General features: G+C 39.8%; 1 protein-coding gene across 1 annotated transcript; it reads left to right on the top strand.

The window, feature by feature from the left end:
* The first annotated feature begins 15,118 nt into the window (after window positions 1-15,118).
* LOC134879423 (amphoterin-induced protein 2-like) lies at window positions 15,119-18,562 on the top strand. Its single transcript, XM_063905930.1, has 2 exons — window positions 15,119-15,323; window positions 16,564-18,562. The coding sequence occupies exon 2, from the start codon at window positions 16,646-16,648 to the stop codon at window positions 18,146-18,148; it is 1,503 nt and encodes a 500-aa protein (XP_063762000.1). The 5' UTR covers window positions 15,119-15,323; window positions 16,564-16,645; the 3' UTR covers window positions 18,149-18,562.
* Window positions 18,563-19,973: the final 1,411 nt, after the last annotated feature.

Here is a 19,973-nt window from a genome sequence, read left to right as displayed (position 1 = left end):
TCGTCGTTTCAGATCTAAACATGTTTATTTCATGATTGTGTGTAGCAATCATTAAATAAATGAAAAAGTGTATTCTAGCAAACTGCTTGAGTTATTATCAAAAAAGTATTTGATTTAAATGAATTGTTGAAGAAGTTGTATGCATTTCCAATTCATTCTAAGTTAACAAATCTACATTGTAGAGATACTCTGATGTAAGTAAATGTCCTTTTTAAAAGAATTGTTAACCAAAATATACTTAAAGTAAAAGTGCTGATGATGCATTTAAGAAATACATGTATTATTGTATATTAATTATGGAGTCATTAATGTGTTCAACACTTTAATGTTGCAGCTTTTAAATGATGAGTTCGTTTTTTAATACTTTATATACTCATGGGTAACTGGTGAACTATTATTAACCTGAGGTACAATATTTTCTTCTGAATGATATAGTAAAAGTATAAAGTTACATAAATTGGAACTAAATTAAGTATCTCAAATTGTACTTAAGTACAGTAGTAATTAATGTACTTAGTTACTTTCCATCACTGCTAAGTCTGGTTTTATCCAACTTTTCCAAATGTTCCCATTGAAAACAAGCCATTCCAATTTTACAAAACCAAAATGAAAACATTGTTTTAAAGCTCTATCTTCAAATTATGTGCAAAACCTCAAAGGCGTACAATTCTCACAGCAGAAAATAATTTTAAAAAGCCTCCAAGCCTAAAGTTTTTAATGGTAAGATCTTCCTCCTCCAACAAACTAATCCAGATGTATAAGTGAAAAGCTTATTCAGTGCTTCATCATGTTTGAAACAATCTTCTAACTAAACAAAGTATTTGGTGCTTGGGTGGAGGTTCTCCCTTACATCCTCCTTCTGTATTTTCCTGGTAGAAAGAGGAAGTTCATTACTGCTTGTCTACCTCCGCCCACATTCTTCACCTTTCTCAATGCCAACAGGCCTGCTACAGACATCATTTCCTGTAACTTGATTATTGACAGCTCTCTCTCCTGGTCACAGGATTCCCTACCTTCAAACTGAAGAACTTTCCATATGCCTAATTCCCTCAATCCATGTCCCGACATGGCACAATTTAAGACACTTTATATTTACAATATAGCTCGATAAGCCAAACTATAAGTGCTACTAAGTTGTGGAAACTGGGGGATTTTCAGTCTGCAACAAAAGATGTGTAGAAATTCAGTATTCCTAATATCTATAGGGAGCTTGTTCCACAATATTGGAGCTAGGATATCAAACAGGCATGCTTTTGTAGAGGGGTACCTGTGCACCACTGCACTGAGAGAGAAGCTAGCCAGTTGGTCGATGTAGAGCGAAGTGTATGAATGTATTTGATGTATGAAGGGCCTGATCCATTCAAAGCCCCGAAAGCCATACTAGTTGAAATTAGCTATTTTGTTAATTTCCGTACAATGTAATGTTTGAGTGAGTGGGCGGGCTTTTATTCAGTGTATCAATATACTGTTGTCACACAATCAGAAACATTTACCAGGTGGGTTTTGTAGCAGCAGCTGGCGACTGCTGAGCCAAACCATAATATAATATTAGAAAACAAGAAGACTGTCAGTGTAAGTGTTCTCTGCTCACACATCAGAGTGAGACAGCTGTGTCCGGCCCACACTTTCATGCTGTGGCACCAGTTAGCTCTCATTTTGCACACAGCTGGTTGTGTTAGACCACCAAAGAGACACAAGAGAGGACACTCAGGGTTTTAGTCAAAGTTGAGAACTTTTTATGAAATGTGTGTTCAGATAAATTTGTGGAATATAGGAAACTGGAAGGAGTTACTGTACATGAAACAAATGATGCCTCCTATCCTAACCTCAACTAGTCAAGCTAAAGCTACTCTATCGTCACTACCATGAAGCACATGGGAGCATAATGTTGGGAAAAAGGAAAAAAATGTGCCCAAAACTTTAAAAGCTGCCAAGAGTTGTGTTGCCCTATTGTGACATGTCATGAGTTGTCTCATGCTCAGAATCCCATCACAGAAACTAAAGCATCTCACATGAGAGAGGCCTCGTTCAGCTGATAATGATTAAACACCGCAAAACTGTGAGACAATCAGATTCAGTTTGAAGCGAATTTAATTTCACCTGAAGCTGGGTGAAGATAGCTGAAGATGGTAATGATGGTAGTAAAACAATATTTCTTGCTATCATTAGTTAGCTAGACATTACCATAACAAAAATGGTTTAATCCTTGCCACTGAGCCCGCATTTAAAGGCACACAGTACCTATAACTGGGTCAACACTCAACACTGAGTTGAACAGTGCCATGCCAAGTGAAGTTCTCGTTTGCCTTAAGACTGAAATGACACGAAGGCAGTAAGATAGTAACCCTGAGAAGTCCTCACGTGCATGAACTTGAGCATCCAGAGTCAGACACTACACTTTAACCCTTTAACCTCAATAAAGATAATGAAATCACTAAAATACCATTTAACCTACTGTACATGTTGAAGGAAGTAACCAAGGTGCTTTCAGCCATGTAATGTGAACTACAAGTCTCCCTTTTTCTTTTGTACATTTGGTTATTTTGAACTTTCTGTACAAGGAGCAACTAACTCCACCCAGTTGTCCAGCAGTGGCTCAGTCAGTAGGGGCTTGGACTGGGAATCGTAGGGTCGCCGGTTCAAGTCCCCGAACAGACTTGCAAATATGGAAAGTGGACTGCTACTTGGAGAGGTCCCAGTTCACCTCCTAGGCCCTGCTGTGGTGCCCTTGAGCAAGGCACCGGACACCTCCAATCCCCCCTCCCCATTGCTCCCCGGGCGCTGCACAATAGCTGCCCACTGCTCCTAGTACTAGGATGGGTTAAATGCAGAGGACCAATTTCACTGTGTGTGCTCTGCTGTGTGCATGTGTGTGACAATAAAGAGGGTTTCATCCTCCGATTCTATCTATTCTATCTAGTAGCTGCTGGTGTGTCGCCAGAAAATTCTGAATTATTTTGTGGACAAATGCAACGTAATCCGCGGCAGCCGTCCTGTCAGCTCTGTTGAAACGCTGTGGAAGTTGATGGCTTGGAGCTGAGCATAACAAAGACAAATAGAGCTTACACTTCAGATGGGAACATACCTGTTACTGAGAGAAACCTCCCATTGAGCAAACCAGCCAAACAAAAGCTCTAGTTATGTACTGGCTCAGAAATGACACTGAGTACATTTCTGCTCTTGTTTGATTGATGATCGAGATAATTTAAATTCACAAAGAGAAGTGAACCTCTCAGCCTTGTCTATGGTTAGAGGGATATGCATGGTGCAACAACCCGCTGATTCCTGCGTTGTAACCACATCTGTGTTTTGCTGTGGTTGAAAGTCTATTGGACAAACAGCAACAGGAGGGTGAATGCTCAGTGTGTGTTTTCGATAAATCCAACATCTGTCTGCAGAATACAAAGTAACTCCCAACTGTTGGCGGGAGAGAGAACAGACCCTGACAAAGAGCCTTCACCTTTCATAAGTGGATGTTTATCCAGATGGGTTACATTGACCATGAGAGCAAAGACAGTCTAAGAATAGCTGAAAAAACATTGAAAACTGAACCAGAAAGGTTGAAGCTTTCTGTAAGAACAACAAAGTGAGTTTAAGAGTGGACACATCTTAAATTCCATATTTCTATTTTCAGTACAATCATTAACTGCTGTAAACTGTGGACAGCCACAACATGATTACCATTGCATTTGTTTAGTCTGATTGGAAAGCTGGTTTCAATGTTGATAAAGAGCTAATGTTTCTCACTTGCATGATGAAAACAAAATTGGTGTGCCATGATATTAGTGTTGGATTTTATAAATGATTGAATACACCAGTGATTTTATCTCTTCATGTAGCCATTTTTTCTCCTGCCAATGTGGTTTTAAGCTTGACCCGAAACTAATTTGAAACTGTGCATTACCACACTTAACTAGCTAACAGGTAACAAGTTGTTTTAAGTTCCTTTTTTTACTATCAGAAGACTGTGCTGGCATGTAGTCAGCTCCTTCCAGCATGTCTCTATTACAACCGAAATACCCTGTTTCCCTTTCTCACATCTATGTGAGAAGAAATACGCTTTCTCCTTAGCTTTGCATTCAAAACCTTGCAAATGACCATGCATATGCTGCACCGCATGAAAAATGAGCCTGCAGCTTAGTTTTTCGGAATAATCCTTTACTTCTCTCAGTGTGCAGAAATGTTATTGCCCTTTTACAATGTGAAACCAAGAGGAGTAAACTGACAGATTCCTTGTTATCTCCACCTGGTTAAAGTGTGTTTGCGAATACTATACTCGGGTTTATTACATGTGTTGCTCAAGATTTGACTCAAGTTGAAACAATAAACGTTTAATCAGTTTTATCCATTTCTGGAATTGTCCAAATGTGTTAAATCCAACCATGTTGTCCTTCACCGTGGATTAATATCAAATGCTAACGGGGCAAGATGATTTTGGTCAATGGTTTGACCTACTTTGCTTATTCTTTACTTTGTGTCCGGAAAGATGTTGTTGAAGAGAGAAAAAGGCTGGGAAAGTGTCTTTGTCCTCACCAAGAAGAGTATGAAAACTAAATGTCTACAAGGTTACAACTCCTCCACGTTCATTGTGACAAAGGGATAGCTGATGTATAGGGAATGTTGCCGTTTATGTTATCTTGATCCCTTTATCTTAAAACTGTGACAGTTAAGAATGTCTGTTATACATTGTCGGGTTTTGTAGCATGCCCTTTGAGAGTGGCGAGCAGTTAGCACCGCTCTTGTTCCAGAAGCCTCTGAAGCCCCTCCCCAGCCTCCTGTGTGCCCCTCATGCCCGGGCGACAACACAATAGTTCAAGGCCTCGACATAATTTCCCGATTCTTCCGCTTCTCTGCTTCTGCTATTAATTTCGGGGGCGTGTTACCTAAGGTCTTATGCAATGTGTTTTCCGACATCTATTTTTCTGGCCCCTGCTTGCTAATGGGTCTGGGGGCAGATTTTTGGTGGCTGAAGCTGCTGTTGACGTGCACATTCATAAAAGGAGCCCCCTTCGCTCTTCCCTGCTGGCAGGGTCCAGCCGCAACAATCCCAAACAGGCCAACGGTCAGTGGGATGGAGGGACCACCGCCTCGACGTGCACGTGTCCCAAAATCTTTGGAGAAAACAGGGCACACGTGCAGTTTGTCCATTATTGCACAGCTGGGGTCTGCCTGATCGTTGAGAGAATCTGTTTCGTTATAAGTCGAGTTCTTTTTTGTTTTGAAACACAGCAGAGAAAAGAAAGAGTTGCAGGCCATCTGGTATGACGTGTTTCTAATCTAGTTTCATAATGTCTGTTACAGCCTGAGCTATCTTTTGATTAAGATGAAACAAAACAAAAACCATCTATATGGAGCCAGAGTAATCCAAAAGGATATAAATAAGGCAGATGTTATTTGCACCCAGGTGGCTGTAGTGAACAATGCGATTACCCGGCTGACTATTAGTCAGCTGTAAATATGATTTGACCCCAAAAAATTGCAACAAAAGGTTTCTCAATGAATTATTGTAGTCAGGTGTACTTAATAACATATTAAGTCTACCAAAATCTGACCACTAAAATGATCTAACTTTCAAGATGGCTGAACATTTTTATGTCTAAACTTATGTTTTCGGAGCCTAGAAATCCTTTCATGCAGTGTAATCATTAGTTTGGACTTAAAAAGTTTTAGTTGCCACCACTGATTTATTCTGAGGAAACAACATGTCTGCTGGAAACAGAAATAGGATATGACAGTCATTTTAAAACTTGTATGATTGATTTTTTTGACTGTATCCTCATCCTGATCCTAAAATAGGTTTACATGTTTTGTGTAATTTGTGCTTAATTTCTTCTTTAGAGACATTCAGTATCATCTAGCTGACTGCCAGTGACCATCCCAAACTTTACAATCAATTTTCCAAAGCTGTAAACTGTATTCCATCTGTGAATGAACCATTTCTTACCTGGTGATAATTCAAGTCTCAAATACTCTCAATCTTAGTCTTTGAAATGCCTTCTGCGGCAACATGACTGTTAGAGTTCCCCATCTGAATATATAATTATTCCTGTATAAAAGGTTATCTGAAGGCACCTAGCCCTCTGGCGAGTCCCAACAAGCAGAGCTCTCTTTCCAACTCAAAAATAGCCATTAGCTATTTTTGTCCCTATGTGACCGACAAAACTAAGTTACCTTCACCAGTCCCACATGCTAAACTTATACTGTATGTCCCTTTGGCGTCTCTCGCTTTTAGCCTGACCGGAGGTGCCTTTGCTTTACTTGCTAGCAAGCAATTACTTACACATCCAGCTGACATGGAGTCTTCTCTCTGGCAACCTGATGAATGTTTTCTCCCCTTGACGCTTTGCCTTGGTCGCCACCTGTGCCTGCGAGAAGTATTTTTCAGCCAAATCCCTCACTTTAGTTATAGACTTGTTGTTGGGTTAATAAAATAAGTCAAGCTAAGGAGGAGTAATTATCTGTTGGGTCATCATTAGGCGTGAGTCTCTTTCCTTTACACCGCCTATAAAAAAGTATGTTTATTAAATAAATGTATTCTATTCTATTCTAGGCTGGTTTACTGTACCTTTAATGTTTTTTTGTTGCTCGTTTTTCTTTTCCTGTCACCACTCATGATGAGAATACTGTCCCTCGTGAGAATGTTTTCACAAACAGGGATTTGTCTGATGGAACGTCATGCGCCAGTTGTTTTCACAAATTGAGTTGCGCTAATTCTGCACGCAGAGCTCAGGAAGATAGTTTCTGCCATACAGGCGAGCTAAAGCCCTGTACTTTTCCATCAGACAGCTGAACAAATGAGCTGGGCCTCTAGAAGTTTCTAAACTGCACTGCTATATCAAGGGGAATCTCCCCCGCCTCCTTATTTTTCTCCTTGAGCTTTTGTCCGTACGGTTTCAGGGGGGTTGGAGGAACCAAAAGAAGTCCCTGCTAGAGAATGCCATTGTTTCCGGAGGTGCAGATGACACGCTTCTTACAGCCCATGGAGGTCTGAATGCCTACCCCCTGCATGGGCCCCGCCACCTTCATGTCAAAACTATATTTTTGGATTTGACCCTCTGACCTTATAAGCTGACGAGCGGGGCTGACTTAGAACGACATTGGAGTGAAAAGAGTCTGCGGCTGGTGGAAACAGTTTTGAAATTTTAATACAAATTTCAAACTTAAAGCTGGTGATACAAATGAAAGAGTTTGGAGTTCGCTTCAAGGACAAGCTTCATGTTCTCCACTTGGAATGTGAACTCTCCAACCTCCACTAGGCTATACCTTCCCCCAGTGGCTGCTGGGTAAAGAGGGGAGTGTGTGTGTATGTTGAGGGAGGGCGGGTTGTCTTTACCTTTAAACAGCGATGATAGCATGATGTATGACACGCACAGCTTTTTCACCTCTCACAGCTGTCACTGTGCGTACACGTGTGTCAACATGCAACAAAGGAAAATCATTCCTGACAGAAAGGCCCACACACACATCTCGACAAACAGACTCTGAATACACACCTGTACACTACACTACAGATACATGAACAAACAAAACAAAAGGATAGTGTTATCCCGATAAAAGTCTGTGGATGAAATTGTGTATTAAAAAGTTCTATATTGAATATAAGTGTAACTTGTTCTTGGTACACATTTTCATTAGACATCTACTTCCTGTTTCCCCACGCATCATTTTCTCTTTCTTATGATTATATAATATTGACACTGTTGTGTCCAGTATGTGTGTGTTTGTTAGTAAAAAATAGCATCCTATCTTTTCATTTCTTTTGTTATAATTCACTGCGACAGAAAAGGCTTCGACATAAAGCTTAAAAGTGCACTCTAAGGTCCCCCATGGATCCACATGTTAAAGCAAGAATACTTCACGCTGACTGAATAACATGCCAAAAATGCTCATGATTAATATGCAGGTATCCTTTAAGCAGTTTAATCTTTGTGTCAGCGTGTACTGCTTGTAAAAGAAATACGTGAGCATGAAGCACAAGGACACACCAAAAAACACCTTTGTGGATTTTTGCTCAGCAGCAGTCAGACTTGGTAAACATTCTGTGTTTGCATATTACAACATTTCTGCTTTTTGGAGCTTCAACTGATTGCAATTATTTGCTGCCATTTGGAACTTGTACATTGTTATCTAATCCTCGCAATAAAAGGTTTGAAACAAGGTGACTTGAGTATGTTTTATTGATTATTTAAAGTGTCCAAAACTTCAGGAATTACGAAATATGATAATGTACAAATATTTTAAAAGACTAGAAAACTGCAATGTGGTGAAATCTTAACAGTGAAGTTTAGTTGCGTTTATTTGCTTCTGTCACCCTCTACCCTCTCTACGCTTGAGGGTATTGGATTAGAATTGCTTCTGCATCAATGTTGCATTTTACAGCTGTAGGTTTTTCTTTCATATCTTTGTCTAGCTCTATGTAAAGAAATCTTTCGTATTCCATGTGCATAAACCCTTTTTTCAGCTTTTGATGATGCTTTTCTGTAGCTGATCCAAGAGGCTTTTTAAAGACTTTACAAAGTGAACGAAAGAGGAGCATTTCCCCACCACAAAAACATTCAAAATTGAAGGAACATTATTTCCCTGGACAGAAAAAGGAATAAAACATTTTCAAAAGTAAATAAAAGGGATCATATGACTCTGCCTTATCATAGCAATTTTTGCTGCAACCATTCTTTTATGAATTGGCTTTTTTGCTTTTTTTGCTTTTAATTATTATGTGGAAATGCCTATGTAAAGCACTTTGATTTGCCTTTGTGTCTGAAAATGTGCTATACAAATACACTAACTTTACTCTTAACCTTAAAAGCTGTCAGACAAATATAGTGGAGCAGAAGTTAAAAATACTCAAGTGAATTACAAGTACCTACATTTTGTACTTAAGTACACCTGCTCAATGATAACACAATAAATGTGTGACCACCTGATGGCGCTGTTTCTTTACAATAACCACCACAGCGGCGGAGTTTAGTGGAGGTATTGAACGACTACAGTCTGAAGAGATTTAACTTCTATCGAGGAAATTAATCCACACTAATTGGACATTTGTATATTGTTTCGGGGCTTTTAATGGTTTCACTCCAATTAGAGGATACTTCAGTCTTCAGCAAATAAATATTTGTCCAACGAGATTGAAAAGGATTTCAAATCCTTTCCAATCCTACTGAAGCCAAAAAGCATTCTCATCAATAGATTAGAAATGTTGCTGCTAAATGGAAATCTTCTTTCAAAGCTGAACACTATTCCCTGATCATGTACACTTCAAATAGAACAAATAGAAAGGGAAACATTGTTAGGTGCAATCACAAAGACCTAAAACCTTCATTGTGTTCGTTCAATTTCCAAGAAGAATTTCGAGAGCGCCTGTCAATCAAACAGTCTCAGGTGTTGTCCTCGGCCCCAATGAGGATCAGCCTAGCTCTTTAGCTCTTTGTTTGGTGGTTGTTTCTGTGCCAAACTCTTCTTTTGCTGATCTCAAAGACAGCAAAACCATTGCATTCCTATTTCCTGAAGTGCACTGTAACTATGATGATATGTGTTTTGCAGTGTGTTAGGGTTAGGATTAGGGGTTAGGGTTGAGAAACAAAGGGTATCCTATCATTGAAGTAACTAGTTCAGTGCACAATCTGCTGATTGCCTGGCCTGTGGTGCGGCTGCTGGCAGCTTTTTCCAGAACCATTCATTTATTCAACTTACCGTCAACACTGTTGTGTCTCGGATCCTGAACAATACCCCATCCAGGTTTGAGGTCCATCAGATAAAACGCAAAGGACAGACATACACACAGACAGAGAGTCTTTTCAAAAATGCATTATTCTGCATGCTGGCTACCAAACAACAAGTCTACAGCCATGCATTCAACCCAGTTTGTTTACATATCCATACGTCTGAAATGCGTTCTCTATTATGTTTAGAGGGAAACATGTTTTTTTAATGATTTTGTAAAAAGTTGTACTGTATTTTTACACAACTTTAAAAGTAGCATGAGAGGATAAGTATGTATTCACTGTTTTTAAAGGTTGACTAAAGAGACTAAACTAAGAATAATACCCCTTTTGCCTAAATGTGTCTTTTAAGCATCCTCCGACTTCGACATTTATGTGTTATGTATTCGCCTTTGGGATTGCAGTTAATGCTAAGAAATGTTGGTATGTCAATCAGATTATGACTGACCTTCTTTTCCTTTTAAATTACATAACATTTTATTTAGCTGAGGCTTTTATCCAAAGCAACTTACATCAATTCCTACAGGAGCAATTTAGGGTTAGGTATCTTGCCCAAGGACACATCATTTGATGCCAGGGGGTAGATGCAGTTGAATCATGGAACTCATCACAGAAATGGGCACTGTAGGAAAGAAATTGACACATGACTGAAAGTAATGATGGTTAATTTTGTCCGTTGATTGAAGATATCTTTCAGGTGAGCACTCCTACAATTTAGCCTTTGTGTCGTCTATTGTTGACATGTTGAACAAGAAACCTGTGCCCTCATGTTAACCCAGTGATGGGAGTAGTTCATAAGAATGTATTGACGTACAACAAAACGTCACTCAGCAAGTTCACATGTCGTGTGTCTGACTTTTCAACTTTGTCAACACAGGCTCATGGGTTGAATTTGAACTCCCTGGTTTTCGAATTACGCTCAAAATGTATCCCCTTTAACCCAAAAAAGGGTCAAAGATCACATGAAAACAAACTTGATTGTGTTTGCCATTGTGTAGTTAATAATTCTCAAGGTTTTTATAGATGAAGTATGCAAGATGGGGCTTTTCATGTTATAGGCACTTCAGCTGCCTAGAGCTAAACTGAACAGAGTCAAACAATCCCAAATGTAATTTCTGTGCTAGATTTTTCAGCAACTACATGAGTTATAAAAACAAATTACACTTGTGTATTGAGTATACCGTTAAAACTCTGATTAAAATAAGTAGAAATATTATAACCACAACATAATTATAAGAGTAAAAATAATACCTATACCAGTGCACTATATAATAACCATTAGAGCAAGATAAAAAGTTTAGTCCAAAGAAACAAACACTTGTAAAACAATAAGTTATTATATCCTAATCCAGAACTGAGAGCAGCTTGGTGCATTTGGACATTAAAGAGCCAGAGAGCTGACACTCAAACCATTTTAATCTTCGACCATTTAATGCACACCGGATTTTCAGGCCCTTTTTACAGTTTCCTCCTTTAGCTTCTCTGATTGAGAGTTGTTTTGGAATGAATATTAAAGATATCTTTCCATTGGGTTCCCTGCATTAGATCTTAGTGCTCTCCCTGCCAAACGGAAGCTTCTAAGGCAAAATACTCATCTCCTGCATAATGGGAAGTGAAGGATTACTTTGTCTTCGCCCTTAGGCCCTAGAGGCACTCTGAGCTCCTCAGCCCTGTCACAGCTTCCAATGTTTGAAATGGCATTCATTTCCTTGCAAGAAATATGCACAGCAACCATTGCTTGTTTGAGTTTTCTGCAAAATGAGGAAAATCTAGGAACAATCCAAGAAAACTAGACATGACGTTTAGCAATACCTGTGCAGTTCGCATAATATCACATCAAAAGGAAATCAAAAGACAAAAAAAGAATGTGTTTAATGGTTTTTCTAGTTTGCACTCAGACGACGAATGGATTTCCCTCTCCATCTGTGGACTAACTCACACTCACCTGCTGATAAAAAACACAGTTCCGTTTTGGATATCCAGTCCTTAATAGCTCAAGTGCTGCACTTGATGGCTATGTGTGTTTATAAGTATGGAAAATAAATGTTCAGCAAAAAATGGCACCATTATTTTTTCACAACCTTCTTCGAGTGCTTAACCTCTGCACCATAAAAGCTGTTAGTGTTTTGTCATGAGAACAATACTTAGATACAAGAGCCTACTGTTAGCTTATGTTAGCATAGCAAGACTGGAAACAGGCAAACAGCTTGGCCAAATTAAATTGCAGGTAACAAAATCCACCAATCAAGTTTAAACATCAATTTCCTTTTGTTTATTCAACACAAGCTGCATTTGGGTCCGTGTGCCTGGCCGCAGTGACGCCCTTGATTTTCATGCAACTTCACAATCCTATGGGAACGCAGAAATAAGCAGCTCAGCTTTTACCACACTGTACACCAAAGAGGAGAGGCTTTGGCTAGTCTACAAAATCCCATGTCAAAGCGATATCCTGTTTTGAAACGTAAGAGGAGGAGATGATGGATTTATAAAACTGGACGTTCAAAATCCCTCCTTTTCCACAGCAACCTCAGCTTTAATGGTCATTTTCACTATAACATCCAGACTAGCATTCATGTTCTGTCATACCATGAAAATGTTCTTGTCGTTCACCTCCCGAAGAAAGCATTCTCGATTCATCCGGATTCACATAACAGGTACCTGAAGTAAACACGGTTATAATACAGCTCCTACAGTTGATTTTAGAGATTGGTAACAGCAGGGTAATGAAAATTAGTCACATGGGCCCAGACTTACAGTTTGTACTCCCTAAAAAATTATCTAAACAGCCGTGGGTTGTAAACACTTCAAATCTCCTTTTTGTTGGCAGTTTACACATCCCTGTAATTTCTTTGTCATCACTTTAACACAAAACACATAAACACATCTGAGAAACACAACATTTAAGATTTAGAAGTTGCTATGAGCCACTTTGTTATGGCCTATATGGTCTTTTTGGCGGTCATATGAGTATTCAGCCATCCATCTTATACCGTTTTTCTGGGGCCCCAAACTTCCCTTTCCCTGGCCACAATTTGTCATGTTTTGAGGTTAACAGGGATTGGTTTAGTAGATGTTGTCTTCTTCGGACAGAGCCAAGCTATTTATTATTCATTTAATAGATACTAGGTGTAATTGATATTCTCATCTAGTCAAGGCTTTTAATGTAACCCAATATCACAAGGCATGCCTAAAAAGACTGTACTGTACATATATTTAAAAAAAAGCAATGAGCAAAAACTAGCACCACACACTAGATGTATAATGCATAAGAGGAAGAGAAACTACATTTAAGGAACATTTGCCAGACGACATTTGGATTGTAAAGCCCTGAAAAGTGACTAGTTTTACTCTTGGCAACAAAGGCAATAACCACATTATCAAAAACACTGAACATTCCTTTTGAATTGTACAATACTTGTGTCTTTGAACTGAATACTGTATTTGATTGAATAAAAAACCAAACAGTGTTCAACCCTTCTCCTCAGACAGTGCTCAGAACTGCTGTGACTCCTTCTATCCATGTCACCAGTGACTAATGGTTGCAAAAACAAACCAATTAAATGCATTTGACTGGTAAGCCCAGCAGGCACCAGTGGATACTCGGTTACAGGAGGGAAAGCTACAAGCATCTAATTAAGAGAGTATGCTTCATATTCCCTTTCATGTTCTAACCACATTCCTGTCATCGAGAGCCAACTCTGAAATGGAGAAAATCAAGACATGTATATCGACGACAGGATCCTGGTGTGTTGTTGGAGATGCTGGCAAAATCCCAGGAGGACTTCCCCTTTGATGGTCGGCACCATGGAAACGTACAGTGATTTGTCCATCACTGTGTCCTGGGTGCAAAGCTCATAATTACAAGTGCATTGTGAACAGAGTCCGGATTATAAGACAACAGACTTTATACTCAGTTGTCTTTCAGCTAATGGAATGGACTCATCTTCTGATATGAGAATTAGCATAGCCCCCCCCCCCCCCCCCCCTTTTTTCTTTGTTGCCACGTATTGAATTGGATGTGTATGAGAGGAAACACAAGACTGAACATGAAAAGAAGCAGGGGGAAAAAACAGCCGATGGACCTTCAAGTCACAGCCTACAACCTTGGCAAACTGATTAGGTGGAAGAATACTTTCATGTGGTATGAAAGACACCATCTGCAATTTCCAAACTGACACTCACACACACCTACACACACACAAGCACAAAGGCACGCACATACAGTGGTAACGAGCTCCTGAAGGACAGACAGCAAGCCTTTGAGAAAATAGAGCTTCATGTCAGAGTAATCGGACAACACCTAAGACAAAATGTGGCCACATAGTGAATACATAAGGCTGCAGCCTGCGTTTTATATTCCAACATGGATAAACGCATGTTGAAAAATGAGGGGGATTATGTAAACCCTTTGCAAAGCTTAACAATGTCTGAAATATTCTGCCTCGACAAGCAAATCCCAAAAATGCTGCTTTTCTTCTACAATAAAATAAATAAATAATCAAAAAGCCAAATAGATTTTTTGCAAGCTGAACAGTGTCTGTTTTTGCACGACTCAATCTTTTTTCTGGTACATTTCTAAATCTTGTATAGACCTTCAAATTAACAGCACAGTGCTACATGGAAGCGCTGGCGAATGTGGTTCTGTTAAATAAAATTAAACATTTTTAAGGTCATGTGTAATTACACTGATGTTTTCTCCAAACAAAGCCGAGCCACCAACAGCCTAAAGCTGCAGTGTGACGGCAGGCTGGGCAATCTTTGCATGGTTATAAGCATTCAGGTCAATTATATCCTTACTACACCTTTTAATTGATTTTGACTGTACACATATTAACACTTGTAGGACCCTCTAGGTTAAACCAACACTGTCTTGTGTGATCTGAATGAAGAGAGAAATAGAAAGGTGCACTTTAGAGCAGCTTGTCCCCAGTGTGTCAGGATCCCCAGTGTGTCCGACTCTGGGGATCAAGAAGGACTTTTGTTTGTACCACAGTTCTTTGGAGGCAAATCACTTAATTAGCTAAATGAAAAGATAAAAGTGACCCAAAAACACACTTTCGAATTTCAGCATCAAAAGGCAACTTCTACGTCACACATACTGTAGCTGTATTATGCTATCTGGAACCCATTCCTCAATTAGATCAAAACAAAAATAAGCCTATATAAAGTGTGCATTTATACACATCAACGTATAAAGCAGATGTTTCTATGTTATTTTAATACATATTCAGCAGAATTAGACTAAATCAAGGACTCAATAACCTGATCTTCAGGTTTAAAAATTGATCTAATCAGCTATTAATAGACATTTCAATAAGAGAAATTATGTTCTTTACATATTCTAACCCCTCCTCTCTCCCCCCTCTCTCTCCATTTTCCTCTCACAGTGATGTGTTCCGTATTTACTCTCTGGGCGACCCCTCCCACAGCAGCGTGCATCCCGAGCTGCAGGTGAGCAGAGCGGCTGCAGCTGCTCCTCACAGCCGGCTGGATCTCCGCGGAGCTGGATCACTCACACTGGACCCGGAGCTGCATCGCTTCCGGGGAGCGCGAGTCGATCTGCTGGTGCTGATGATTTGAAGAGGCAGCAGCTGCCGACGGGTTTGTTTCCCTTTCTTTTGGTTCTAGAAAAGTCGTTACATCTTGTTGTTACTTCAATTCAAGCCAGGATTATATATGAAAACCATAAAAACAATTAAAAATAATTACTCATAATTAATTTGACTCACTCTTTCCTACATTTCATTCTACCAGTCTATGTTTTACTTCCTTAAACTTGACCTAGGCTATAATTATTTACAGCATCGCGTCATTTGCTAATTATTTTTGTTGATTGATCGTTTAGGCAACAAAGAGTCAGAAATGAGTCACGTCATCTTCAAGGAAAGTGTTGCAACACAGAATAAGGATTAATAACTTAAATTATTATATAATGATCATCATTTTATTAATTAATGATGACTTGATGCAGAGATTTAGAATGATAGATTTGTGTAAATTAATTCAAAGTGAATAATGCAGGAGTTTTTGCATAACATTCTTGGTGTAATATCACATTGACTACTACAACTACAATAAACTATAATGCTATATTTTTTAGACATATCAGGTGTTATAAGAACATGCAGCAAATGTTAGTGTTGCCTAAGGGTGAAATGAATTGAAAATGCTTAGTAAGATGTTGGAAACAATTAGCTTGAACTATTAATGGGAATATGGTGGAGAAGTATTCATTACTAACCTCTATGGATTAGGTTGCACTTGTTCAAGAATTTACTAACAGTTAATGTGTGCAGGTGTATAGCATGTTTTTTTACACAAACAAGACTGCATAAAGTCCACACAGCACATAAAAATAAGAAATCTGACGGTGGAGGTGAACAATAAAAACAGACGATCAAATGAAACAAACAGAACAAAGCTAAACCTATTAGAGAATGTATGAGCAAAAAGCAAAATGACCACAAGAAGCGGACAAAATAAGCAACTAAGCAATCATAAGACAACAATAGAAAAAATAAATAAAAAAAGAATACATGAAAAACAATATTGGGAAGAAGAAGAACAAAATGAAATATGAATGTCAGGATGTTATTCATGAAAGAAATATCAATTGGAGTTGCATGTAATGCCTTTACCTGTATTACATCTCGTATGTTTTCTTACTGCTTATCTTGTTGGCTTTTTAGCCCATAAGGGCTTTACTTCTTGTGACTGTCAAACATGAACTTTGCTTAGTGCCAACATTGCAGGTAGATTATTTCTAAAGGTAGTCTTGAAAAAGATTATTGATTTCCATGTTTCATTTTCCTTCCTATTTACTGTGTGTTTCTTTCTTCAGTTAAATATTGGAGGCTTGAAACCCTGACATGTGGACACCGAGTGAGATAGTAACCTGAAAGCCTTCCTGCGGGAACACCAGGATGCGTCCCACTGCCTCACAGCTTTTAGGGAAGACCAGTGTTAGAGGTAACCGCTGGAACCGGGCCACTGCAGCCTTGATGCTCTCCCTGTGTCTTGGCTTTCCTCCCTCTGTGGCCATGTGCCCACCCTACTGCCTTTGTGCCAGTGATATAATTTCCTGCAGCGGGCGCAATCTGTCCGTGCTACCCTCTGATCTCCCAAGCTATGCCACACGGTTGGACCTGAGCCACAATGCCCTCACTGCCCTGCCTGTGGACTGGACTTCCAGACCGTTTGACTGGCTTGCTACACTGGTTCTTAGCCGAAACTCCATTAGCCAAATTGAGGTGAATGCATTCACCATGACGCCCTATCTCATCCACCTGGACATTTCTTCCAACCAACTAACAGTGCTGAACTCGTCCATCTTCTCTGGGTTGAAGGAACTGAAAGAGCTGCTGCTGTTCGGCAACCAGATCTCCAAGATTAGGCCTGGGGCCTTCAGTGATCTTTACAGCCTAAAGAGGCTCTACCTCTCCGGGAACCGACTGAACGCTTTCCCCTTGGGGCTTTATTGGGAACCTGGGGGGCCTCTTAATCTGACCTTTCTTGATCTTTCAAACAACATGCTCTCCAAGGTTCCCGTCCAGAGCTTGCTGTCCCTACCCATGCAAGGTAGAATTTATTTGCAGGGAAATCCTTTGGTCTGTGACTGTGCTTTACTCGCTTTGGTGGAGTACTGGATGTGGAAACAGTATCACCCCCTGATAGTCTTCCGAGGTGAATACCCATGTAGGGACAATTCAGGACCTGAATGTAGCCAGCAGGTAGTTTCTGATAAGCCAGTTGAGGAACAAATTTACCAAGTACATCCTGGTAAATGGCTAAGTGTGCCATGTCCAGGGTTGACATTTCCAACTCAGGAGGTATTCTGGGTTACCCCAAAGACTGTGTTGAACTCCTCAACCGATGATCCCAGTGCCCGCCTAATAGTCTCCCCAAATGGCACCCTTGAAATCCAAGAAGCCCTGATGGAGGATTCTGGTGTGTATGTGTGCGTAGCAGCTCGAGGGCGTCACTTTGGCCCCCACGAGTCTCCTGAGGTCAATGTTGTGGTTGGAAACCAAAGTACGGCCTCCACAAGCGGGTTAAGGCACCGTAATGGGGCAGAGCATTTTAATACTGCATTCACGACCCTGGCTTCCTGCGTGGTTAGCATCATACTGGTGCTGCTCTACCTTTACCTCACCCCCTGTCGATGCCAGGAAAACCGGGGCAGGGGATCGAGAGGGTGTGGAGGACGAGCCTTCGTCCTTTGTGCAGACCCCAGAGAGGTAGAATCAGGACAGCGGCAGTCAAATGGAAAGAGAGTGGCTTTCCTAGAGCCTCAGTTAGAGGACTCTGATATTGATGGTCCAAAAACAACAGCCATTCATTTGGGTCACGTTACCACTGAGGGAATTCTCAAGAATGGAAGTAGGACAGTGGGACAGACACTCACAGACGCTACTCTGATGGTATAGCACAAACACATTCATGTAGTGTTGTCTAAACCCTGAATGTATGTTGCAGATAAGAAAATCCATTTGATGTGAAGTATTGTAATCTTGTTCTTACAAAGTAGTTATGTGGGGTTTGAGTGTATGGTCTAAAGCAGAAAGTGCACTCCTTTCAATAACATCTCAACTGTCAGTGCTGTCTGTTTTTAATTGGACTGAGAGGAATATTCTCCCCTGATTTGATGAGCTGCTAGAGGCATTGATTGTCATTACACAGTGTATGCTTTGTGAGCACTGCCACCACAGTGACCCTTGTTATTTCCAACCGCCTGTCTCGTAATGTGGATCATTTTCAAAACACGTCAGTAACATATGTGAAATTACATGAACTTTGATGTTTTGCAGGTGTCTGCTTGACATCATCTTTGAATTCTGTAAATCAAGTATAATCCTATGAAAGTTCCTTTATTAAAAGCAAAGAAATGCTTCAAAGCCTGCCGTGTTGCTTTTAGGTGGAAACCTACAAAACATTAACTATGCCTGAAGGAGTGCAGACAAACAAAAATGCATTTTATTAATTCAAAATTGTGCTATTCTCTTCAAGAGGAGGTTTGGGGACAAACAGTATTACAAATGAATATGTGTCTCCTTAAAGAGGCCCTATTATATTATTTTTGGTTTTAGTGTGTTATATAGGTTTTGTATGTAAATGTCTGCAAAGGCTAAAATCCCTGTGTTGCCTCAAAAGGGAGTTTTTCTCCCACACTGCCCCCCCTGCCTGAAACACTTCGATTTTACTCCTTTGTTTACCTCCGTGACTCATAGTGACATCACTATGTAACACCCCCGCTTCAATTAGATAGCGTTTCAGACGGAGGGTGAAAAGGGGTGCTGCAGCACAGGTTGTATGAGAAAATAAAGCATTTTTTGAACATTTAAGCATGAAAACCTGTCACATTTGAGGCACAAAATACAAATATGAACCTGAAAATTAGTAGAATATGTCCTCCTAAATGTTGTGCAGGTAGTTCATTGCTATTCACACTTCTATCTGCTGACAATATGTATCTCTGTTTAAACGTTTGTCTCACTGCACCCCAAATGGCTAAAAGATCTATCAATGAAGCTCTTATAAAATAACATTTGGATGATGAATTCTCACTTAACTCTTAATTCACAGAGCTCACTGTGAACTGGGGCTGTACTGAACAGTTTTTGTAAAATATGTTTGAGTGTTTCGCCTTTCAAAAACATTTTCAAAAGGTCATTCTAAAACTTAAATTATACCCTCAATTGTAGAAAAAATTAAATCTTATACAGTCCTATATTAAAAGTTAAAACAGAAACTTCTACTCAAGTAAAAGTCACCTCACACTCTTGTTTGAGTTTGATTATCTACAGCAACACATTTTGCCCTCTGGATTTTTTAAATGCCCCTTTTCAATGTGACACCGCACATTTTATTCTATGGACATCCATTGCATTTTGGAGGAGGAAAATGAATAGTATCTGCATGGCTGGATTACTGTGGACTCAATTTATTTTGGATGGATGATACGAAATGGATGATGGAAATATCCACGTTTTGAGGTATTCAAACAGCCTTAGCTGCCATTATTTGAGTGCTATATCAAACATGTTGCAAAATCAGGCCGTAGCAGTCAGATGGGAGGACAAATGTTAGATTCTCAGAAGAAGTGACCCTTATGGGACAAACCTGAGGGGAGTTGGGGCTCAGAGATCAGCCCATATTAGCATCTCAGAAATCAGAAGGATTTCACCCTGAATCCACACACATTCGTCCTCCTTGTTGATTACTTTATGTGTGGAACCATTTCCAATGTACCAA

The sequence above is a fragment of the Eleginops maclovinus genome, chromosome 17 (genome assembly GCF_036324505.1).
Source record: "Eleginops maclovinus isolate JMC-PN-2008 ecotype Puerto Natales chromosome 17, JC_Emac_rtc_rv5, whole genome shotgun sequence".
NCBI lineage: Eukaryota > Metazoa > Chordata > Actinopteri > Perciformes > Eleginopidae > Eleginops > Eleginops maclovinus.
Note: the sequence above shows the minus strand (reverse complement) of the source record. Positions and strands in the feature narration are given on the sequence as shown.

Bases quoted from the DNA above. Each gene is read 5' to 3' on its own strand.
- LOC134879423 (XM_063905930.1), top strand. From the start codon at position 16,646: ATGCGTCCCACTGCCTCACAGCTTTTAGGGAAGACCAGTGTTAGAGGT.